The 24610-nt window shown below is 41.1% G+C and overlaps 2 protein-coding genes across 4 annotated transcripts in view; one reads left to right on the forward strand and one right to left on the reverse strand.

The window, feature by feature from the left end:
* The window catches only part of srgap1a (SLIT-ROBO Rho GTPase activating protein 1a), an 80288-nt gene extending 61193 nt beyond the window's left edge, over positions 1 to 19095 (forward strand). For both annotated transcript variants that reach the window (XM_063480073.1, XM_063480072.1), the window contains exons 13-22: positions 462 to 522; positions 1256 to 1333; positions 1488 to 1622; positions 3233 to 3338; positions 3492 to 3716; positions 4597 to 4676; positions 10386 to 10566; positions 12402 to 12539; positions 15321 to 15708; positions 16440 to 19095. In XM_063480073.1, coding sequence (XP_063336143.1) covers positions 462 to 522; positions 1256 to 1333; positions 1488 to 1622; positions 3233 to 3338; positions 3492 to 3716; positions 4597 to 4676; positions 10386 to 10566; positions 12402 to 12539; positions 15321 to 15708; positions 16440 to 16847 — 1800 coding nt within the window. In that variant the 3' untranslated portion in view covers positions 16848 to 19095. The remainder of the gene's footprint in view (positions 1 to 461; positions 523 to 1255; positions 1334 to 1487; positions 1623 to 3232; positions 3339 to 3491; positions 3717 to 4596; positions 4677 to 10385; positions 10567 to 12401; positions 12540 to 15320; positions 15709 to 16439) is intronic.
* A 169-nt stretch (positions 19096 to 19264) lies between these two features.
* Positions 19265 to 24259, reverse strand: cfap263 (cilia and flagella associated protein 263). Of its 2 annotated transcripts, XM_063481229.1 has the most exons (10): positions 24194 to 24259; positions 23703 to 23757; positions 22522 to 22657; positions 21975 to 22136; positions 21734 to 21883; positions 21300 to 21410; positions 21005 to 21103; positions 20811 to 20918; positions 20584 to 20739; positions 19267 to 20492 (listed from the first exon to the last, which is right to left on the reverse strand). In XM_063481229.1, the coding sequence occupies exons 3-10, from the start codon at positions 22621 to 22623 to the stop codon at positions 20385 to 20387; spliced, it is 996 nt and encodes a 331-aa protein (XP_063337299.1). In that variant the 5' UTR covers positions 22624 to 22657; positions 23703 to 23757; positions 24194 to 24259; the 3' UTR covers positions 19267 to 20384. The 2 variants fall into 2 exon arrangements, with proteins under 2 accessions (XP_063337298.1, XP_063337299.1); XM_063481228.1 differs by lacking the exons at positions 23703 to 23757; positions 24194 to 24259 and adding an exon at positions 22999 to 23160 and having other exon boundaries at positions 19265 to 20492.
* Between the last annotated feature and the right edge of the window lie 351 nt (positions 24260 to 24610).

Genomic DNA, 24610 nt, shown 5'->3' on the forward strand with positions numbered 1-24610 from the left:
ATGGGAGACTGAGCATGAGCAAAGGAAAAGCTGTGAGGTCAAGTCAGTCTGTCTTAATAAGATCACACACACTTTGTATTTAAACTTACCAGCTTCACTTACACTGGGTGTGCATGGTTATATTCTTTTAACATGGTGTTGACTGGCTCCTATTGGGCCATGAACCGGTCAGCAGTCTGCATGCACCAGATATGCATTAAGAAAACACAAAAGTGAGACATGTGTTTTAATTGATTAGATTTTGGCTAAATTAGCTCCTCAAAATGTGATATAATCCTGTTTATTACATATTTTTTACACAATTTTCATTTTATGTGTTAATGAAGAAAAACAAGGACATTATACACCAGTGATTTTTTTTTTTTTTTTGTAACGAATCACTGCAAGAAATGTAGTATTGGTTAGGCTCTTATACATGTAACAAAATGACAAATTACTCATCATCTGACTTTTCTTCAAAGGACTCTGGACAAGCTATTCCTCGTGTGGTTGAGAGTTGTATTCGCTACATAAATTTGTATGGTGAGTAGTATACTGTCAGCCCTTACAGTGTTACAGTAGTTGCTGTATTTATACCTTCTTTGAGGTCTTCTTATAACCCAACCTTCTTATGTTTATCTAGTGTGGGAGAAAGTAACATTTTCACAGATGCAGATAGAATAGAATAGAAGAATAGAATAGAATAGCCTTTATTGTCATTGTACAGGGTACAACGAAATTGGAGTGCCACTCCCTTGGTGCAAAATGCAATAATAAATATAATAAAAAAATAGTAAGATATAAAAGGTACAATAAAACAAACATAAGTACAGATGTTGGAGTTTCAGTTTATTCCATGGAAATATGCAAACTCCGCCCTGTTTATCTTTATGCAGTTCTTCTGCTGAAATTCCCATACATATTGTGAGAGAGAAACCTCTCACTTGTATGACTGTTGAGTTTAAATATTACTTACTGAAGCAGATTTATAATTCTAAGCATTGAAAGGTGTGACTGTAGATAACATCCTCTGCATCTTATCTGGCAGTCAACTGATGACACTCAGAGATAAATCTAAAAAAAATATTTCAGCCTAGTTACAGTAACTTAATCTTGCTTAGTAATTATTATCTGTAATTATCATTATGGATGTGTCATTTTGGGCAATTTCTTTTCTCATTTGTATGACCGCAGGTGGATTTAAGCTCATGAGTTGGTCTTCTGCTTTTCTTTGCTTCCTCATCCTCTTTCTTTGTTTTGTTTTTTCCCTGTACAGGCCTCCAGCACCAAGGAATATTTCGTGTATCTGGATCTCAGCTGGAAGTCAACGACATCAAGAACTCATTTGAGAGAGGTACCGGGGTTCTGTTTTCACTATAAAAGATGCTTGTCAACAGCTTGATCTCTACTATATTTGTTTCCAATTTTATTTTTAATTAGGTATATGTCACCTAAAATGATGCAATAAAATAAATCCAACTTGACCTGCTCGCTTCTCTTTGTTTTAGGAAATGACCCTCTGGCAGACGATGAGAATAATCATGACATCAATTCGGTGGCTGGCGTTCTCAAACTGTACTTCCGCGGTCTGGAGAACCCTCTTTTCCCCAAAGAGAGGTTCAATGAGCTGCTCTCCTGCATCAGTAAGAACATATTTTTATGTTCTTACATAAATAAACTTTCATTATTTATGTTAATAATGAAAGTTTGAACATTTTGGGATATTCCTTGTAGTCTTGCTTGAACTCTTTGTCATTCTGAAGTCTGAACTCAGAACAATGACTTGCGTTTTGTGGGTCCCGCTCTGCTGTGTTTGGTTGAGCTCTGAGCAGGATCTGATCTGTTGTGAGCGGCACAAAGCTGACCATAGAGTTTTGGTGGAATGTTAAATGTTCGCAGCCCTGAGCTGAATCTGCAGTGGAGTCCTCACCATAATGGTCACATTGTGAATTTGTCTGAATCGTTTCACAGTTCAGTCAGCTCTTTGTATTGCCTATTCAGATCTTTAATGACACTGCATTACATCACATCAGCTCTGTTAAAGAACAATTGAATATGCACAAAGTCACATGGACATAGTGTGCGCCCCGATGCCTCGTGCGACTCTGCGGGAGTGATTGTGTGCCCCGTGTATTTGTGTGTGTTCTTTGTATACTCGCAAGTGTGTGAAGTGTGTCCTCTTGAGTTTCTTGGGTCGTCATTTACACATTTGTGTTGGATGAGTGATGGGGATTCCCTGTTTACATTTCCCAGCTCTGCATGCCAGTGATTGCAGTGTGGGCTGAGCGCCCAGCAGGCTCCATATATAAACCTTATTCCCATATGGAGCAGCTCAGACCAGCTACGAGATCATTTAAGCGCTCTCAGTTGACTGTTTCATTTTCACCGCAGCGGTGCACTGCGGCTTGTTATATCTTTCATTTTGGAATTTGCGGTAAGAATGCTTCGCGAGGATGTGCTTGCACACATGTGATGTATAAGCCTGCGTTCGAATAGATCTTTAAATAGCAGCTTCTGAAGTGCTTGAGAGCCTCACAGAATCCAAGTTAGGTATTCATGAAAAATGAAATACATCACAAGTATCCCAGAAGCCCAAATCCCAGATGGCACACAGTGGCTGGAGGGTGACGTGGCTATTTTTAGCAGCCCAGCCAGCACAGCCCCAGCTTAGCTGGGTAAAACAGCCTGCTTCAGGTGCCACACTGAGACAAACATAATAGTAACGAAGGACAGAAAGGTCGACATTCTCTGGCTGCATCTTACTAAAGCACAATATTTTTTCTCTGTGAAAATGATAATAAAGACTTTTGATGAAGAAAGCTGCTCTTTTTTTTGTGATATTTCTGGAAGCCTGAAAAAGTAAGCAAAATGTGCACGTGACAGAGCGCCTATTTTCACTTCTTCTTCCTCTTCCTTTATGAGAGAATCAGGTGATAAACCAAAGTTGTGGTGAGGGTAATTACCAGAGTCAACATATCGCCTGTGTCCACGAGGACTTTATACAATTAAACTTCTGTGCCCATTTAAATATTTAATGTTTCTAATAAGTATTTGGCTGAATTTATGTCTTTAGACTCGAGAGTATGTGGATATCATCCATAGATTACACAAGCGTAAGCCCCAGACATCTACTCCGTGGACTGAACCAGAGAAAAACGTTTTATATATGCTTTTATTTTTTTGGTTTATAACATTTTTATTGCTAACAACATACTCTTTTTGACCCCCCCCCCCTTTTTTTTTTTTTAAAAAGGAATAGAAAACCTGTATGAGAGAGCGCTGTACATCCGTAAGATCCTCCTGACCATTCCCAGATCGGTCCTCATTGTGATGCGCTACCTCTTTGCCTTCCTCAACCAGTGAGTTTAAAAAATAAAAAAAAACATCCTAAACATCATGATTGCCCTTGCTCAATGATTTGTCTGAAATACTTTATACTAAAATATTCCAACCTTTTACTCCTTTATATTTTGTTTCTTCACTCTCCATCTTACCTCTGTCCCTCTCTTCAGTCTGTCCCAGTACAGTGATGAGAACATGATGGACCCATACAACCTGGCCATATGTTTTGGCCCAACACTCATGCCCACACCAGACAGCCAGGACCAGGTCTCGTGCCAGGCCCACGTCAACGAGATCATCAAGACGATCATCATCCACCATGAGACCATCTTTCCTGATGTCAAAGAACTGGATGGGCCCATCTATGAGAAGTGCATGGCGGGCGGGGACTACTGGTAAGAAATAAGAACATATGTTGACAGTGCTATACACAAATCGGGTGAAGTGCCGCATTTACTGGACCCAAACATCCAGAGATGTTCACTCTGGGGAGTCGATGTGAGCTATAACACATACCAGTTCAACACGTGCAGCTGAAGAACATGACGAGGTAGCTCATGTTTCAGGACTGTATTTAGATGGGGACCTGCTTTGTTTGAGAGACAGGCTGAAACAATCGTTTTAATTTCTACAATCATGACAGAAGAAAGAAAAGAGTCACCTGGCAGGAAGGGGGTGATTAGTTGAAATGCAGAGCAAACTGCAGTCAAGCAAGACAAAAACCAGCCTCACATCTGTATATAAGGTTTATCACTTGTTTCTTCCCGACTTTATCTACCTCTGTTTCTCCTTTTCTGTGTTGCCCCCACATCACCGCAGCCTGACAACGATTTATCTCTGGCCAGAGTAAATCACCTGTCTCAGCGTGGCTGTGTCTCCCCGAGTGAGGCATAACCCCTGGGATTTTTTTTCCATTCGTTGCCTCCTCCTCTCCCTAAAGAGGAGGTTGCTACTGACATGTTAGCTTGGACGCAGATGTTCATTTCCTGGCCGGGGTAATCTGCGGTCATGTGTGGCGTTCCTGTCAGCTCTCACTCTTCATTTCCAGAAGCTCATTTAGAAAGACCTCCTAACTACACAATGGGATAATCTTGATAATGACTGCTGGTTGAACATCCTCCATGTCTTATTAATTGTAAAAACCTTCCTGCTTTTCATCTTGTCTTGAATGGCATTTTATCATTAAAATTGTGTGTGTCTGTTGTTGAAATGTACTTTAGTCCTTGAGCCCTGTTGTGGCTGTGACCCTGGTAATTTGGATGTTGTCCCCAACAGTGAGAGCCCCTATAGCGAGCATGGAGCCCTGGAGGAGGTAGACAATGAGGGAGGAACAGAGACACACACCAGCGAGGATGGTGAGTGACTGCACAGCAGTAAATAGTCATACAAATGTTTAAACTTGCTCTTACATACCTTTGTGTCCTTCTAGAGGAGTCCAATCAAATTGTGTTTTTAGGAGTTGCAATCACTAAATATAGAACTAAAACGAATTATTGTAACCATTGTTCATTTAACATATGCACGGTTAAATTTAAACCCCCCCAGTCTTTGGTGTGCGGAGGGTTAAACTTGTCTCTCTGCAGCTCGGGGTGGCTAATCCTGCCTTTCAGCCCGATAAATGCATTAACCTTGAAGAGCCAGGGAACCGGGCTCAGAGTGACAGACAGCCATTCATATTCTAATGGTTCTACTTTCCTTGGGGCTTTGGACGGCTCCACACCCCCTCATTTTACAAATTCCTTGGTGGTCTGCACCCTTTGGGCCTCCTGGGAATGAAAACTTGTTTCTTAAAGGTCCCAACCTTGGATTACATTTTTAACTCCCTTTGCAAAAAAATCAGCGCAAAAGTAATTTATGAAAGAATGGCAGATTTATGAAGCGTATTTCAAAAGTGTCACATTTTATCTGTGGTTCAAAAATAATAAAGTCTACATTTAATTACATTTCCATATGTCCCAGAGAAATATATAGAAACGAAGAAGAAAGGAAAAGAAAAAACACCGGGCTGTTGTTGACACTGGAGGATATTAAGCACTTCAGCCAGACGCTGTTGTGTGATCGGACATGTGGTCCTTTGTTTCCATGAAATGGATACCAGTTCGTGTCCAAATCAAATATTTAGTGAGTTAGTTGAGACCAAAAGATTAGACGTGGTATGACTTTGCTGTTTATATGACTTTGCTGTTTAACTTACAGTAAAAAGCAGAAAAGGACAATAAAACTTTCAGCTCATTAAAAAGTGAGAGATAACTTTGACAGAAAACTGACAAGATTTAGACAGAACGGTGCAAAAAATACTTGAACTACTGTTGAACCTAATTTTATTGTCTTACCTTAGTAACGCACTTTCCTAAACCTTTTCTGTTGAAAGCAATCACCCAAATCCTTCCACATTATCACCAAGCTACATGTTTCGGGGCTCCCTGTTGACATCAGCCTCCACAGAGAGACTTTGAAAACCACAGTTGATCTCTTCTCATGACATTAGCTTTTAATCACGGTTTCCAAATAAAGACCCTCATCTTACTGTTAAGTATAACCGAAGGAAATATCTGATTAGACGAGGAAACTTATTCCTACTGTAAAACACAGATGGCAGCTATCAACTTTGAGTAATTACAAGAAGATTATGTTTTCCAGAAAGCCCTTGCTGCCATGGTTTTGTTCCAAAAGCTTCTCTAAGCAGACTGGGAGGATGTCCTCACTGACTGAGTTCCTCCCTGTAGAGTCTTGAACTGTGGTCAAGTTATTGTCATCAGTTATTTTTAAATCCCTATGACCTCAGTTGGATTTCAGACACAAAAACAGGGCTTGTTTCCTGTTTAGTTATTCTCGCTTGTTTTCTCCAGACTTAAATAGTTTTTCTCTCCTTTCTTATCAAGGCTCCAAATGTGTTAACTTGTGTTGGCCTCTAAAGTAAGTGAATGCAAGTTAGGTGGCGAGAGGAGTAAAAGTCACCTCGTGTGCAAACACTGGTGGAGAAATATCCTTGACTCGTTGGAGCAGATGCGTTTCAAGCTGATTACATACAGAGTCTTAATGCAATATGCTGTCCTGATAACATTTGTGGAAAAAATGAAGTGTGTGGATAACTGATGATCAAGATCTTTTGTCATATTGTAGTTGTGACCATTCAGAAAATATAGCCACAGTTTATGTATTTCGTGTATTTTTTCAGAGGCAAACAGTCTTCTGAAAGATATAATGTCAGTCTTTGCCAGGATTCCCCAGACGGTAATTTCATGAAAAGCTCCCCAAGATGTACCAGAATAGTTAGGTTCACCGACTCCTATGCTTACCTTGATTTTTAAATATACGATAGCAGCGTTTTGGTTTTAATAAACAGAAGTGTATATCCAAAAAAGGGTCCGGCTGTCCACCTGTTTACCACTTTGGCCCTCACTGAAGTATCTATTTTGCCTTGAGGTTTTGCACAGAGGATGAATCCTATATTAGTCATCTCATTTCTTTCATGTCAACAAAAGGTCCAGATTTTCACTTATCCTGTTAAATTTGATGCACACATTCTTATTCTTTTTAAGAAGACACTGGGTAGTCACTTTTCTTTTAGCAGCATTGTGAGGTTTTTATGCTCCCGATACATTTTGTTCATGATTAAAAAGCAGTACTGTGCAAAAGTCATGAGACACTCTTCATTTCATTCACGTTTTCCTGGAGAAATGACAAATAAATGCAACAGTTTATCGAAACATCTACAAACATGAATGGAAATATTGTATATAATGTATAAAATGAGTTATAACAAGCTTGAAGGTCAGTGTTTGCTGTGAGGACTTTTATTCTTCAACACAGCTTAAACTATTTTAGGCAAGCTTTCTTTGAATTTTTTTTAGTAGTCTTCAGGAATACTGCCTCTGATCCCACATTGCTTCATTATAGTTGAGACCTGGCCTCAGCTGAGGCCTTCAATGCCCGATGTTTCACTGTTTTTCTATCCAGGTATGCTTTTACTACATTGGCAGTGTGTTTGGTATTTTTGCCATGCTGATAAATGAAGTTTCTGCCAATTGAAAGCTTTCCACACAGTATTACACAGTGGAGCAAAATCGAATGGTTCTTTTCTGCGTTCATAATACCATGAATCCAGCCTCAAACCATGACAGAACCATTTTTGTGATGGCTGGCTCACTGTTGTACCTCATTCCTGACCTCCTCTGTACATACTCACGATGATTGGAACCAAAAATTTCACATTTGTCACCCCATCAAACAAGTTGACACTGATTGTCAGGCTAGTTCTTGTCTAATTTGACCTACCTCACCCTTTTCTCTCAGTTTTCCCCCCTTAAGAATGGCTTCTTTACAGCCACCCTTCCACTAACATCTTTTCTGATGAATTTTCAGAGAACAGTAGAGCGCTTAACTGAAGGTGCAGTTCAGTTTCTTTAGGATGTGACTTTCAGATACTGTTCATCTACTGTAGCTGGTTTATTTTTAGGCCTGCCACTTCTGTTTTTATCAACCACTTTCCTCACACATTTTAAGGACACACTGCACACCATGCTGAGATAATGCCAAGTTTCAGCTAACGGCTTCTTGGAACTCGCCTTGTTGATGCAAAAATAGTATTCCGGGCCAGGGAGCGAATTGTGTTTTACTAGTAACACAATGCCTAAAGATACCATTTAAAATTGGTTCTTTCCCAAGTTATCTGTTATGTGTAGACACAACACTGGTTCATCCCTGGAGAACCACTCAAGACCACTTTAAAAAGTGACAATAATGTGTTGCTCTCTGGAAGCAAAATATAAAGAAACAAGAGATTGCTGAAGCCTTTTGTGCTGTATGTGTAAAACTAATCATATTCCCCTTGATCTCTGCAACAGTTTGTGCTTTTTATTAACCTGCTAAGCAAAGACAGCTTTAATAATTTAAGATTGATTTCAAAGTTTTTTCCCCTATAGGACACAGTTATTTGAAGCAGCAATAATGTTAACATAAGGGAGGCACAAACTTGGGACGTTGTGATATTTGACACTGTCCGACACGCGTGACATTTGAGATGATGGTTGTCACGCGAGGAGCTTAACTGTTTTTAGAGTGGCAACATTAATGTTGTGTCTGCTGGTAAATTTCCCACAAGGTCAGAAATGAACTAAATGACTCATTGATTATGGCAGTTACAGGAATATACCAGGATGCCCTCGATGTCACGTGAACCTGCTGGCTGTATTGTAGATATTGGATTGTACATGTTAAAGGGGAATGTATTGTTTTACTTTGCAGAGAGCGTAATCAGTTTTCCTATAAAGAGCCATGTTTCTTTTCTTCTTTTTTTTTTTCCCAAGTTCGCCGCAGTGTCTGCTGTTTGTTTTGTAACAACAAGAACGTGCTATTAATAACATCATTATTATCATGATGATGTGTAGTGGGGGAAAAGAGGCCTCCTTTAGTGCCATTGATCCTAAAAACATATCAAACCAGGCTTCTGCTGCCCCATTTCTCTGTGGGAACATTGGTGTAAGCAACATCCACACCAACCGCGCTCCACTGGCGTGTGCAAGACATCTGACAGTTTCTATCTCTTGGACCACATGCCTCCAACTCTCATGGTTCAGCATTTCTTTAGTTCCAGTCTCAGTGTGGGAGGCTGTGCACATGTATGTGTGCAACCGAGTTCAGTTGCTTCTGAAAGATTCTCAGTTATAATTGCACGTCATGACAAAGGGAATCCGTTAACCGCACTGAGATTTTGAGTTTGTAGCCTGTAGCCTGCTGCTTCCAGCTTCAGTCACGTCCCTGCAGCGCTCACACACGTGTGCCTTGGATACACATTTACAGATCGCAGGATCAGCTTATTGACGTGACTGAAAGGGATGAAGAAAGTAGAGGAAGGAAGAGAATTCCCCTGCACCGACGACTGTGCCTTCTGCTTTATTAACAGCCTCGTCCACTGTAGTGCAGTCCAATTAATTCAAACTGTAAATTCCTGCTTGTCACATTTCATTGGAGCCACGTCAAAAACTGACAACCCAGTGAAGCAAAGACAGTAGCAAGTTAAAGGTGGGATGAAACTGAACGAGAATACATGAGATAAAATAGGACACTGGAAGAAATGCAGAGCCCACAAGTCTTTCCACAATCAAGCCTATATTTTCTTTAGCACACGGGATTCTCATCTTGAAATTAATCTCCCACTCCTGAGAAAGATGCAGTATATCACGATGAGTTGTCACAGCTGAGACAGGTTTCAGACATTTACTCTGTTGCCTTCCTACCAGCGTATATATAGAGCCTGTGTTACGTCTGTCCAGGGACCCCCTGTCTGACTTGAAGCGAGAAAGTGAGCTGGCAGGAAAGCAGAGGTAGGAGCGAGGGAGGAATAAAGAAGCTATTTTTAGACTCGTGTTGCTGTAGTGCATACATATTGGCTTGGAGACTGTGCCTTTTTTGAAAAGTAAAGTCAACTCTAGATGTTGTTTTCTTCAGATTGTATTCGGGGAATACAAATAGTTAAATGTGTACAAGTAAATTAAAATAAACTGTAATAATAATTGTTCAGTCGACCACTGGCTGGTATTTTACGCAGTAACTTTTCATGGTATGTTTCACATTCTGTTGTCAGTCATCCAGAGCTCTATTTGTACAATTATTGAGTAGTAATCATCCCAGTCTGATGATCCATACCGTGACTCACATGCCCCTGAGTCGCATAGATCTCCTCTCAAAAGCTTCTATACATGTCCTGCTAAAGCTCCTCAGGGCCCATAGTGGCTCTGGCCTGGTGTTGTAAAGCTGGGTTACTATTGACTGGAACTGAGGGCGGGGGGAATCAGCTGGCTTAGCTTACTTGCACTCCATGTGCACTTGCATAAACTGCATATTCACGTGTACAAACATGTCGGTGTTAGACTCCCTTGAATTGTAGCCAGCCTGTATTTGTAAGTGCATTTGTTTCCAAAATTAGATTTTTATTTCCCAAGTCTACAGCACTTTAATCAGTCGTTAGAAATGTCTGCACATGAAATAACAACCATCTGTACTTGATGACTTTGCCATATCTGACATGTACTTGACCTGACTAATCCTCTTTCTCTTGACAGAGGGTGAGCCTATTGAAGCCATTGCCAAGTTTGACTACGTCGGGCGCTCTTCTCGAGAGTTGTCTTTCAAGAAGGGCGCCTCCCTGCTGCTGTATCAGCGGGCATCTGAAGACTGGTGGGAGGGGAGGCACAATGGGATTGATGGCCTGGTGCCACACCAGTACATTGTAGTCCAAGACATGTGAGTGTCCTACATATACAAATATAGAGCAATAAATGTCTTCTGTTTTGATCACAAACAAAAGATGTGCATCATGCACAGTGAATACTGACTAGTCAGTTTACCTCTAGCTAACCTCAAACTGTAGGCAGTTGTAAAGGAATAATCAGATGTTCATAATATATGTTATGTACTTTCTTCCCAAGAGATGGATGGGAACATTCATACATCCATTTTCTTAACTGCTTATCCAGTTCAGGGGTGTGGGGGTTGGGCTAGAGCTTATCTGAGCTGTCATAGGGCAGGAGGCAGGCTGGACAAGAAGATTTATACTGTTTCCTATCTGTACAGTAAATATGAACCCTCTGCCAGCATCTTTTGAACTAAACTTAAGATAAGGGAAAACATTTACTCGTTCCACAGGTGACAGAGTCCTCAAACCTTGAAAAATGCTTTAACAGAAGGTGATTATAAAGAACCATAGAAAGCAATACATTCATTTATAGATTTACCAGTGTGGGGATCATTTGGCAAAATGTAATTTTTATGTATTTTTAATTATACAATTAAAGTGGAATTCTTTAGGTGGAAGAGGAACGAGTAGTTTCTGACCTCTCCTCGCTTAATTACTATACCAAAGGCTACTTAACTAGTGCCGGATCCACTTAGAGTCTGAGAGCTAAAGTCCTTAGCAAAATATCCCTGTGGGTTAAACAACACACTTGTCCTTGTTGACTTTGCTCCACAAAAAGGCTGCTAGGCCGTCAGGTTACTATAGGGTCACGCACAGGGGACCTTCAGGCTCATTTGTCTTGTCCTCCACTGTCATCCCTGCTCAGCTGTGGAGCATTCTGCATCTCCAGGGTCCTTAACCAAGCCTTCTGTCACTGTCTCGTGCTCTCAGCACTAACAAGCATACACTCTGCCATAGCGACTGTTGGTGCCTAATGGACTGAAGTCACTGTCTCGTTAGGACTGGAACAGAATCACTCCAATCACTTAGTAGCTGGCTGGCAAAACAGTCATTTAGAATGCCTTCACGCTCTTTCTGTTTTCCTCCTTCCCCTGCTGCTGTTGTCCTGTCAAAGGACCCCTATCAATAATTCACTAGGAGGGAGCACTGCTGATGGGGTGTCATCTTAGTTAATGAAAGACCACAGAAATTTACAGCTGTACACGTTGTCCCCAAGGAAGTAACGTCCTGGTCTCTACTTAAACTGAGCAGGCAGAGGAATGTAAGAGCGCGCAAGATTGCAATCTTCACTCGTCCTGTAAAAAAATAAAATATACAGGGAGATATTTCCGAAAGTACTTTGGCACAAGATGTCACCTGTCAACATTTGACTGTGAAAATTTGTTTTTAATTTTTGTTGGTAGCTGCCTCTGCTTTGGAGAAGTGCTCGTCTGTGCTGTGACCCTGTGCGTTCATGTGGATTTGCTAAATAAGTGACTGTGTTTGATGATGCCATCAGAGGCAACAGTGCAGCTCAGTAGGTCTGATTACTGCCACCTGACAGGCACCAACTGTACCGAGTATCCAGTGACACAGCTCGCTGAAACTCATGCAGCTGGTTTGTGTGTGAGTGTTTGTGCGTGTCGCCGACACAGCGCATCACCAGAATACTGAGAGGTTCGGGACTATGACTCATCTGACTCTGTAGACCTTGTGGGGTGGGGGTGGGGGGTGATACATGCTGACTCTCAGGAAACGGATGGAAAATACTGATACTGAAGAACTGAGCAAATATAAAAGATTGACTGATTTGCTGATTTGTCCCTTTTTTTTTTTACTGTTGGTTTGTCTATCACTTCTTGCTCTTTTCATGTCTCAATGTCACACTGTCTCTGTGTCCCAGAGATGACAACTTCTCAGACACTCTGAGTCAGAAAGCTGACAGCGAGGCCAGCAGTGGCCATGCTGGGGAGGATAAATGCTCAGGAAAAGACATCGGTTCACCCAATGACACCAGGATCTCTGAAGCCTTCATCACCAGGTGGGTATATACCTGCTGTAAAACAGTGCTAGCAATGTTGATGTTTTTTTGTTTGTTTGTTTTTTTACACAATTTCTGTCAACTACCTTAATTAGGGACCACAAAGATTTTGCAGTTCAGAATATCAAAAAAAACAAACAAAACTCTGTATTTTAATTTGGATTATAGATGCTCTTCCCACGTTTTTAAAAAGGGATGTCAAAATTTGTTTTACATCCACATCCAGCCCACTTTGATCTTATGTGGGACGCAAAATGAACAGTTATTTCAAGAGAAAGAAATCTGTCAGCACGACTCTTTGGGCTTTGGTGTGGCATTAATAGCCTTGGGGCAGGTTTTTATCAGTAGGAAAAGCTGTAAAACATATGAAAATTAAATTTAAAAAGTCCAAAATTCTTCTTCTCCTTCACATTTTCCAAAGTCATCCAGCGGGCCAGATTGGAGTCTTTGCTGGGCCAATTCTGACACCCCTGTTTCGCGGTAATTAGTTTACTGCAAATTTGACTTTTACTATGTTAAATCACTGCAAATTATTCATAATGTTTCCATTTTACCTAAAACAGGGCAGTTGGAGACCATTAGTTTTACGGCAGCAGTAACAGTAACTCCTGAGTGTGCTGCCTTCCTCTGACATTGTGTTTCCTAAGCTCAACTCTTTGTCTAATTGCAAGCATCAGCCACATTGTTTCGTCCCAAGTTACCAGACAGTTCCCGTCAGAAAGTATGAGTATTAAACAGCTATTTCAGTCATGCACATGGAGGATTGGTGCGCACACGCACACATACACACACACTGTGTAGACACACACAAATCCAATCACACCTCAGTCTTTTTGGCAGTCTCTCTGCTGGTTGCGTGCCAGTATTTTGTCTCCTGCTTCTCTTTTCATTGGTGGAGGATAAGCGACCTTGAAATATCTCTTACTGGGTTTTGGCCAAACACATGCTATTTTATTCAGAGCCATACTCACTCCCTCTACTTCACTGTTGAAATGTTGATGATTCATGCTAGAGGCAATATTTACACCACTGCAGGTATTGGTATGCAGCTGAACATATCTGAATGAATCATCCTTTTAACATCAGCCTTAATAAGCGTCCTCATAGTCCTTAAACTAGAATCTGCCACACTCTTCCTGTCACTGGCTCCCAGGTGATCCCCACCTCTCTCCTCTTTCTTCTACCCTCCACCCTCCCCCTGCTCACTATCTACTTTTCCATTCAAACAGCAAGTTTTGAATCATTTATACCACTGGATATTTTTTTTTCTTTGGATATTTTCCCCTCTTGGTGGTCTCAGTCAATAACACGCTCACCAGACAGACTTCTATGGTAATCACAGTAAGCATTAGTAAACAAGACAGCTGTGTTAGAGCCTCTTTTAGTGGAGAAGAAGCATGTTGATGTGACCAGAACAATTCCTTCACTCGGCCTGTTTTTCTGTGTTAATGAAGAGGGGCATGTACAGCGTCTTGTGACTTGTGTTACATTATTAGTCGAAGCCATAATAAGCAAAGGGTGAGCTGTCAATGCGGTGACAGCTTGCAGAGTAAGTTGCGGTGCCTGTTGTAGTACATGCTGTCCCAGAGGAAGATCAGTGATATACATGCTGACTGCTCCACCTGCAGTTTATGAGCAGGCACTGCAGTTGTTTTGGTATTCAAGAAATGTCAGTGCAGTCAAGGAAAAAAAATGTTGTTTCCTCACCAGACACCGTGTCTGCACCACTCGACCACTGGCTCTCTATTATTTAGTGTGTGAGCTTTCAACAGCAGCCATTGGTGCAGTCATATGTTTTTATTATGCATATGAATTTATAAATTTACATTCAGATGTGTGTGGGTTTCAGAGTGTTACATAATCAAAGGTCTGTTTGGATTTACCTGATACTCTGGCATTGCAGGTAGAGCTCACATTATATTCACCAAAATATTCACCACCTTCTCGTCCATCCTCTTTACTGCTTTTTGTTTATCACAGTAATAAAACTGCCTGGAAATGTTAATGATAATGTCTGAGAGCGCGTTCATAGGGCTGATGTAAACTCTCTACTTGAAGCCGTTTGTTTCGGAGAAACAACCGAGGAAGAGTTATTACTGAAGATGATTAACTCTAATAGCTGACCTGACCTACGTTAGAATCCAGATACTGTATTACTAATTTAATCTTTTAAGTTGTCACTATTTCCATAAATGTAACACCAACTCAAAAAGCAAGTGATAATAAAATTAGACACTGCGCTACTTGACTGTAAGTGATGAGCTGCTTTGATTAATCGTTACAGCCCTCGACTCTGTTGTGGTTGTCATACTTACGCAGAGGTGAACCTGTTGGAGCAATACAAAGGAGGATGCGCTCCTCTACTGGTCTTTTATGGAGTAACACAAATGCTTCAGTGAAACTGATGTTGGCGTGGAGCAGTCTGTCAATGTAAAGGGATTTATGCGTGATGGAAGTGCATTCATACTCAGCTCTGTCTCCATGTTTTAACTGTCATAAGGCAGCTTCAGCGTCCCCTGGAGGAGTCTGTTTTGATCCTCTGATGAACAACAGACCTCACCCCTCTGGTTGACAGATCCACTCTCGCTGCTCTCCAGAATAACCTTAACCCATGCTTGACATTAAGGATTCCCTCAAAAAGCTAATATGCCCCATCTAATTCTGTTTTTAGAAGCTTTAAACTACGGAATAAATCACAGCTAATGTGATGAAGTAGTGGTGAGTATAACTGCTTTTTTAATGCTTGCCTATTGTTTCCTCTTTCCTGTTCTTATATTGCAGCAGACACAGGAAAAGATCAGATCCACCGTCTCGACGGCCACCTGCCCGTCCCAGTGATGTCCACTGCATGGTGCATACCTCCCAGCAGAGTCATAGTGGACATGGCGGGACTCCAGAGATGGGCTCACCAGTTCTAGGCCACTTCAGCCCACGGGACATGCTGCGAAGTCGCAACCACGTTCCCATAGACAGCCCTGAGCGACGGCGCCGCGCTGGCCACAGCAGTCTGACGAATATCAGTCGTCACGAGTCCCTGAAGAAGATGGAGAGCCCACCGATTCGACGTTCCACGTCCTCGGGCCAGTACACAGGCTTTACCGACGCCCATCACCACCACCACCACCACCACCACGGCGGCAAGCCCCTGGACCCGGAGACCATCGCACAGGTCAGCGCGGGACGAGCGGCGACCCGACCGCAGCTCCCTCCACCATCAAAGCCCTGCCCTGCCCTGTAAAAACATAGTCAGTCCCAGTCTTCTGCTTCCTCTGGCTGCAACCTAGTCCCTGTGCTAAAGAAACGCAAAAGACTATCTTCACAGGCAGACGGCAGGGATCACAGTATACTCCTACATACAATATTCCTATAAATTCTGAATTTTTTGGAAAATGTCAAATATCCCAAAGTCTGATCTTGAATTTTGTGATCATTCTAATATGGCTTCTGTCATATAAGATTATATAATACTGGAGCCATAGTCTTTTTATAGGCTGTCATTTAGAAAGCAGAGGTTACAGAGAGCACCTTAAACTGTGCTGGGCTGTCGGTCTGCCTACTGGGAGCATGCTAAGATGAACATGTCATCTCTGCATCTCATTTGCAATCCAGAGCCATTAGCATGGTGAGGGAGAAGAGCCAGTATTAAGTAATATTGTCTACTAACTTTGCATGTATACTGCATGCTTGGTGTTTTCTTAAAAAGTCTCTCCTTGTGGTCTTCTTTCATATTGTGTCTGTGTTCTCCATGTTTTTGGATGTTTATGGTCTTTTTCACTCTTAATTTCTCCATCCAATCTTGCCTTCTTGTTTTTTCTCTCTTTTTTCATCTTAACCCTCCTGCTCATGTGTTGCCTATGTCATTATCATCCTCTCTCACGCGCATTTTCTCCTCTACTGCAGGACATAGAGGAAACTATGAACACTGCTCTGAATGAGCTGCGAGAGCTGGAGCGGCAGAGCTCAGCCAAGCACGCCCCCGACGTGGTGTTGGACACCCTGGAGCAGCGGCAGACCTCCAGCAGCAGCGGCGGAGGTCCGACACCGGCCAGCTCCAGCGAGTCCCTCAGCCCCATCCACGGCGTCATGCTGAGGTCAACTGCCAACACTGAGCCGCCCACCCGCCGCAGCACTAGCTCCTCCAATGATTCTGTGAGCACATTCAAGCCCGTGGTAGCACCACGCATGGGGGTGCAGCTCAAACCCCCCGCGTTGAGGCCCAAGCCCATGGTCTTACCAAAATCAAATCAGGCCCCTCAGCCTCCTGCTAATTCTTCTCAGGACCCTCTGGATAAGTCCTGCACCATGTAACCTCCAGGGCGGGAATCGGAGAATGTAAATCAAAAACTCTCAATCTAGTTCCCAAGAGACTGTGAAATGCTACCAGTGTTTACAGTTCTCAGAGAGAGTACAAGTAATATCCAAGAGTGTGTAAAATACTTGGCCCTGGACTGGAGGAGACATTTCTTTTTGATGGTTTGAAGCTGAAAACAAGAATTTAAAGAGGATTAGATCTGAGTTATTGATGTAGGAGTTGTAGTGAAGACAGATTTCTCAGCCAGATATGTCTGTTGTCTCAGATTTGTGTTAATATGTTTAGGTAATATTAATATTAAATAACAGATATCTTAAAAAAAAAAGAATTTAAAAACAACAAATCACAAAGGCTTCCGGAAAGTTTTAGAAAATGTACACATTAGTTTAGTTTACAGATGATAATGAACTGTAACTCTGAACAACATATGGTGCATGCAGTTCTTGAACCTGTGGTGAGAACTGTAGTGACCACAGGGGTTAGGAACTAGATTTTTCTTTCCCTTTTATCTAGAATGGCCTTCGGAGGTGTTGCGAACCAGTGCATAGATCATACATCAAATGTTCATTAATAGAAAAGGTGCTGTGACTTGCTGGGCAGAAAGAGTTTTAAGGTCGGACTAAAAGAAAAGGCGCCAAAAGAGCCCTTTACAGATTATTTATTAACGGTACTCTGTTAATAAATGAATAGTACTGACACCAGTATGCTTTTTTCCACTTGCATGTAAACTGCAGCTTTCTTCAGCAAAGCATGCCATCTGTTGTGTTTCGTTAAGTACAAAGATCACCTCTGTGCTGGCTTCACTCAGATTTATTTAAGCATATTGCCTGGAATGACAGATGATGATTGGATAAAACCACTATTGCTTTATGACTTTTACGTCTGAACATTTTGATGCGTTCATAAATTCCTGCAACGTTATCTTAGATTGTGGGAAGAAATGCGCCTGATATGTGTTTGCCTTTGCATCTGTGTAACCTTTAGGGAGAAAATGATGATGAAAAATATGTTGTTATACTGCGTGGACTACATGCCATAGCTTCCTTTTATGCCTTGTTTGGCTTTATTTACCCAAAGACATGAGTTTAGAAGTCAAAGCACGGATACTGATCCTTCATGTTTAGACTCAAGGTGGCGCCCTGTGGTTGTGCTGCCAGTAGCCATGGACCTGATGACTGTTAGTTGTAAAAGCCTCCTAATACGTTCCCCCTGCTTCCTGTGCTTCTCTTTGCAAAGGTGTTTGAAAACAGCAGCTTGCTTTGAGTCCCTCTAGTCTGTTTTATATTTGGGAAAGAATGTCAATAATGTTTGCATACTGCTCTCAGACTGACATCGAAGCTCTTTTTCGCGCATTTACCAATTTGTGTGGATGATACTTAGAAGTGCATGAAAAGAAATGGGCTACGTGGGTCAGTCAGCTCCTATATAATGATTTCAAAATGCAATAGCCTCATAAAATTGTATGTGCCAGACTTCCAGTTTTGTGGCTGCACCCGTGTATGTCTCCATTTGTTTTGTTTTTTTAACCCTCTGTACTGTAGAAATAACAGAGCCGGGTGCATGTCATTGGAGTGTTTGGCTAGCATAGTTACATATAGAAGAGTTTGGTAGTTAGGTTGCAGTGCATAAGCAATGCTCTCTAACAGCAGGTTTACACTATCTTTGACTTGACAAATATTATATGTATAAATAATTAAAGGTTAATTAATTTCTGAATTACTAACTTTCATTATTTTTGTAATCTTCTTTTTGTTATATTTGTTGTGTTTCTGGGTAGAAATCACTTAGAAGATATGATGTAGAATAAATATCCAGAGATACAGGTGTCCCACCTATAGTGTGAAGCCAGTTGTGTATATAAAAAATGTGTTTTTGTCACTATGTAACATCAGCAACAGTAGGACTCAAGTTATGCCGTCTGTAGGCTTTAAGCTACTCTGTGGTGTTATGTACATCTGTATTCTGTGAAAGTGCCTTTGGAAATGTTTTAGAGGAACTTCAGACACTCTGCCCGGTCGCATATTAGATGCCGTGTTTTTGAGAAAATGCAGTGCAGGATGATGAAGTGTATAAGAAATTATGCCATTTTCCAAACAGTTATATGGCAGAATTGATCATAAATAAACAGCTTACTCAATGTGACATTGCACTTTTATGTATATAACTGTATATATGGCATGTAATATCATAACGTTTAGAGTTCATTCAAGGATTTCTTTCTAATAAAGGAAATAGTTTGTCGACCTTGTGTGTGTTTTTGTTTGTTTTATTGAGGAACTTTAACTGCAATTTATTCACTAGATTGACTACACTTGTGTAGATTACATTTTAGTGCCCCTAAAAGACGTTTGAGCCAGAACAGTAAAATTACCAGTTTTGCAAAGAATAACATACACTGGTATTGTCAAGAATGATAAAAAAAATTGTGAAAGCTTTCATTAAATTAGATAACACAGACTCATTGCCTTCACTGTATGGGGACAAAGACCAGCTTGGTGTCATCTGTTTCCCACAGAGCCCCTTTCTCAGCCAGTGTGTGTCTATTCTTTATGTTCTCTACAACCTTTTACTTGATCTACTTCACACTTGGCAGGTGTTCTGTTTGGATAGCAGAGAAGTACAGTTTCAAGATTGTAGTCATTCAGATTTGCAACAGTCAAAAAGAGAGTAGATGAATGGTAAATAGATCGATGCTTACAAAGCACTTTTCTACTTTAATTGCACACTCAAAATGCATTTTACTACAAACCTTCACCCAATCTCGCATACATTCATAAAAGTGCTTTTTTCTAAACCTAGGCACACTAACATTCATGCGCACTCTGTTAGATGCATTGGGACAACAGTATCTTGCGCAAGGTTACTTCAATGTGCAGACTACAAGAGCCAGGGATGAAACCTCTAATCCTACAGCTAGTAAACGACCTGCACTACCTTTTAAGCAATAGATGGTCTGAATAAGATGAGAGTACAGAAACTTGTGAGAGCACAACAAAAGGCAGAAAAGCCACAAACACAAACTGAGTAGTTAGCACATTTCCTCGCAGAAAGAGTCCCGAGTCCTTGTTGTGAACACGGGTTAGGGCAGGGCCCTGATGTGTGGAGTTTGCTTTTGTTTATTCCAGAAGTTCCCGTTTCTTCCTGCCGTGACATGATCCGTTCATTCTCCTGTCATTGTGCCATTGAACAAGGCAAAGGCCCACAGCTGCAGATGGTCCTCGGGCACCACACTGCATTACAGAACAAGTTTCCCTTTTGTGTCAATAACGGCTGTCTTAATCTTAAATGAATGAGTCACATTTGCATAAATAAAGAAAAGAAAAGCAATAACACAATGTATTTTTAATGTCAATCATAATTTTGAATAAGTAACTCTCAGGGACACAGATATGATGATGATGAAAGCCATTGTTTTTACATTTAACAAAAAACATTAAAAGATTGCAAACAACAATAAACAAAGCAGACGCAGAACGATTGATGGAAAGTTTTCTTGTTGTCATCAAATCAGTCATCTGGGAAACTTCTTTTTTCTACATGTTATGTCCTGCTATGTGTGGGAGTTTTATTGGGATTTGGTGTTCCCCGGAGCTAGTTCCAACCTGTTTGTTCCACACTTTATTGTGGGTCTTGAAGGCCATCTAGTTAAAACAGAGATTACGTTGTTTTTAATACTATAGCACAACAGTTTTATTGTTATTGAGGAGAGACAAAATAAAAATAACATTTTACCTCAGCAATCCCAACCTTTCTCTCCCAAGTGTGAATGCTCTGCTTAAGCTTCTTGTATTTGTCTTTGACATGCATGTACTCAGTGATATCAGGAGCCTGATAATCTCTGAGCTGCCGTCTGAGTTTGTGGTTAAGGGCTTCAGCCGCTGAATGCTCCTGAGGAGAGAAAGATCAGGTATTAAAATTGGGGGTTTTAGATTCTTGAAGTTTTACTAATTTTGACAAACCTTCTCAGCATGCTGTAACTCCTCCTCTATTTTTGCCAGCATCTGCCTCACTTTGGCGATGTCATTGCTCAGCTCTGCCGACATTAATGTCACACTCTGCAGCTTTTCCTGCTCACACAGTTATGACAGATAAGCTGAAGGTTATACTGGAAATAACGCCAAGAACACCATCTGACAAATTTCCAGCGAGTTACCTTGTGTGAGCTGAGAACACGCTGAACCTTCAAACTGTTGATCTGAAGTTCATCCAGGTTTTTGTCAGGTCTTGGCTCGTCATACTCCTGAAAAAATTCCTTAGATGCAATACACAGAACTTTGCATTTACACACTAGCAAAATGAGCAAGTATATAAATGGTTACAAACATGTAAGACATTGACAAACTCTGGCAGCAGAAAGCAGACTGTACATTGATTTTCTGTCCTCTTGTGTAACAGTCTAACAACCTACACAATCTCTTGACAGCAACACATTTGCTTTCATTCTCTACCTCATACTCAGCTTTCCCCATCTCTTTTTTCTGCTGCAGCTGTTGCAGGAGCTTCTTCTCGTGGAGCTTTAGTGCCTGATTCTTTACATTAAAGGTCTCCAGCTGGGTGACCTGTACATACGTTTGAACAGAATACAGAATGAGGTGAAAGGGAGGTTATAAACAGGACTGAAGAAAGCTGATAACTAACAAAGGTGAATAAAAGTTTTTTACGCTGCTTGCTTCAATCTTTAGAAGCCAACCCATCTTAATAATCTTAGTAATTTTATTGACTTTATATAAAATACTTGGGTAAAATTAATAATATGACTTTAAAAGGGTAAAAAGTCCCTGGCCTTTGGAAATGTGCATACCTCTAACCTGGAACAATCTATTCAAATACTGCTGTGCACATGTTGATGTCACTGTTTTGTTAAAAAGACAAGTTTTGTTACCTTTAACTTGTCTTCAATGTACTGGAGCACCTTCTCTGGCTCTTTCATTTCTAGCGTGTTGTCCTTTGTGGGTTTGACCAGTCTACGCTCAAAATCGTTCTTGGCCTTCCCGAGATCAGCCAGACGTAATTCCACTTCCTTCATAGAGGCCTGGAAAGACGGTTATGATTCATGAATAAATGTACCTGAAGTGAGTGTTTCTATGTATTGTGTTTTATTTTTTGCAAGTGTGTGTTGTAACCTTGTAGTTGTCCTTGGTTTTTTCAGATTTCAGTTTGAGTTTCTCCCGGTCCTGTTGTGTTTCTCTTACTTCTCTCTGCGCTATGTACAGTTTTTGTTCTAAAGTGAGCGGCTGAAAACGATCCGATATGTTGGACCTGGACTTTCGCCTCCATCCAACGCCCTGAAGGCACAAAAACTCAAAATAGTATCCTATGATGTTTTGTTCAAGGAAGAGAATGCAAATGTTTTCAGAGTCAAACATTTATTGGCTGGAAAGAGTGTACATAGGATGCAATAAGATCTGCTTTATTTTGGCCTGTCTCAAACAGTAAATAAATTGACATTACCTAAAACTATAAAAACATTACACTGCAGCTGGGACAGCCATAAAAAGGACTTTGTTCTTTATTGTCTAATTAACAAGTTCTGACAAATAAAGTGTGCTGTGTGTAGTTATGTGTTGAGTGTGAAGAATTACTATGCAGTCTTTACTTTTAGGAAGAGACCTATAATGGCAAGTAAGGATTTGCATTCAAGGTTATTTAATAAACATTTGTGGTACTTACCCCAGCCCCCAGCTTCAAGCTTCGTGCTGCCCCGGCACCCTCTCCCCCAGCCTGGGACACCAGGTCTTGTGGATCCAGGCGGAAAATGAAGCTTTCAAACATGTCATTCTCTGCCAGGAGGGCTGCATTGGAATGCCTCGGGGAAGAATGAATAAGAAAAGCAAGCAAAATAAATAAAATTTATTTAAAAAAAATCACTTAAAAATGCTTGGAGAAGTAACCGCTTACTTTAAGAAAAATTAATTAGAAAAAGCATTATGTAGAGGGTGGAACAGCTCACCCTGTACCTTTCTAGCTAATGGTTAATGGACCGAAAGTTGTATTTTAGTAACATTTAGCTGAAATTACAGACCATTAGCAGAGCATTAGCAAGTAACTTTGGTGGGTTATACGGAATAAGTAAAATAAAGTCAGCTGTAGGCTTACAGCCGATAGGACGGAGTTATTTTTATTTTAATAAATATGAACTGTCATTACTTTAGTTCTTCGATCCGTTTGTAAATGAGTTCCTTCTGTTCTTGCGTGACCTCGCCATTTTCCTCGATCAAGGAAATCTCGTCCTCCATGGTTGCTAAGGTACACTGAACCTCTGGTTTCTATGGCCTAGTGTTGCATTCACGCACTTCTGGAAACGTTTTACTCAGTAAGTTTTGCAATGAGAGTAATAGAGTTTAAAACATGCTCTCGCCTTTTTGAAGATATATATTGGGTTTTTTGTTTGTTTGTTTGCTTGTGTAACCGAGCACTAATGTGTCGAATAAAATGTCAAAGAAGTAAATGTATAATTTATTTATTCCATGAGTTAAACATACATTTCCCCATTCATTCCCAGACAGGACTTACAAAACATTCTACTACTGGGGTGTCCAACTCCAGTCCTCGAAAGCTACCGTCCTGCAGCTTTTACATGCATCCTCACTCCAACACAGATTTTAGATGTGTCCTTGATCAGACACGGCTGATTTAAATGGCTAAATGACCTCCTCAACATGTATTGACGTTCTCCAGAGGCCTGGTAATGAACTAATCAACCTAACCCTGACCCGGGGTGATATCTAAAACCTGCAAGACACCGGCCCTCGAGGCCTGGAGTCCGACACCCGTGCTCTACAGTCACTGGTGCTAACAAATAACACTGCAAACCGCCACACCCAGTTTTAGAGACACTGCAATCAGTTTACCTGTGGCCACGCACTGCAAACAATTCGGGTCTCAGCGCTATGCATGACCCGCAACCTGGGTTTGTAAAGGGAAGTGGCACAATCAAATAAACGAAAAAACAAGAAGAGAGGTTAGTCCGCCCTTACAAGACTCACTCCCAATCATTCATAACAGCCTTTGCCAAAACAAAATTACAAATCAACCAAAAGAATAAAAAAGAAGGACAGCAGAGGTGCAGTCGATCTAGAACTTGATTAAAACTTGTGGTCACACGACCAACATACTAGTGATGCGCGAATCATGAACGAATCGTTCAATACTCGAGAATCACTTTACTGACTCATGAATCATGATTCACAAGTCCAATTGACTCACTGACTCATCCCTGTTGCTGTTAGCAGCAATATATCTAGCTTATAATTAAAATTGTGGAGAAAAACACAACATCCAGTATCTTAACAAAAACATTTCTGCTCTGAACTGGAAGAAAAAACCCTGAGTAGAAGCTCACATCAAGACAATAGCTCCTCGGTTCACAGTAGCATCGCTCTGCTAACATGCTAACAGCACATTTGAGCTACTCACCCCCTCCTTTCCTGTGCTGAATCGTAGAGCCAGCGAGTCACTCAGGACTCGCTCACCCCCTCCCTCCTGTGCTGAATCGTAGAGCCAGCGAGTCACTCAGGACTCGCTAACCCCCTCCCTCCTGTGCCGAATCATAGAGCGAACGAATCACTCACTCACTCACCCCCTCCCTCCGGGCTCACAGCTTCTTCTTCTTGGTTGGCAACCAATGTTAAGGCGCATTACCGCCCCCTGGCTCACGGCTCAGTGGACATTTAGATGAGAAAATATATACTTGACACATTTAAGGAAAATACTAATAAAATAAAAATAAACAAGATAAATGTTCCCTTTAGAAATTTTT

This window comes from Pelmatolapia mariae, linkage group LG7, assembly GCF_036321145.2.
Source record: "Pelmatolapia mariae isolate MD_Pm_ZW linkage group LG7, Pm_UMD_F_2, whole genome shotgun sequence".
Lineage (NCBI taxonomy): Eukaryota > Metazoa > Chordata > Actinopteri > Cichliformes > Cichlidae > Pelmatolapia > Pelmatolapia mariae.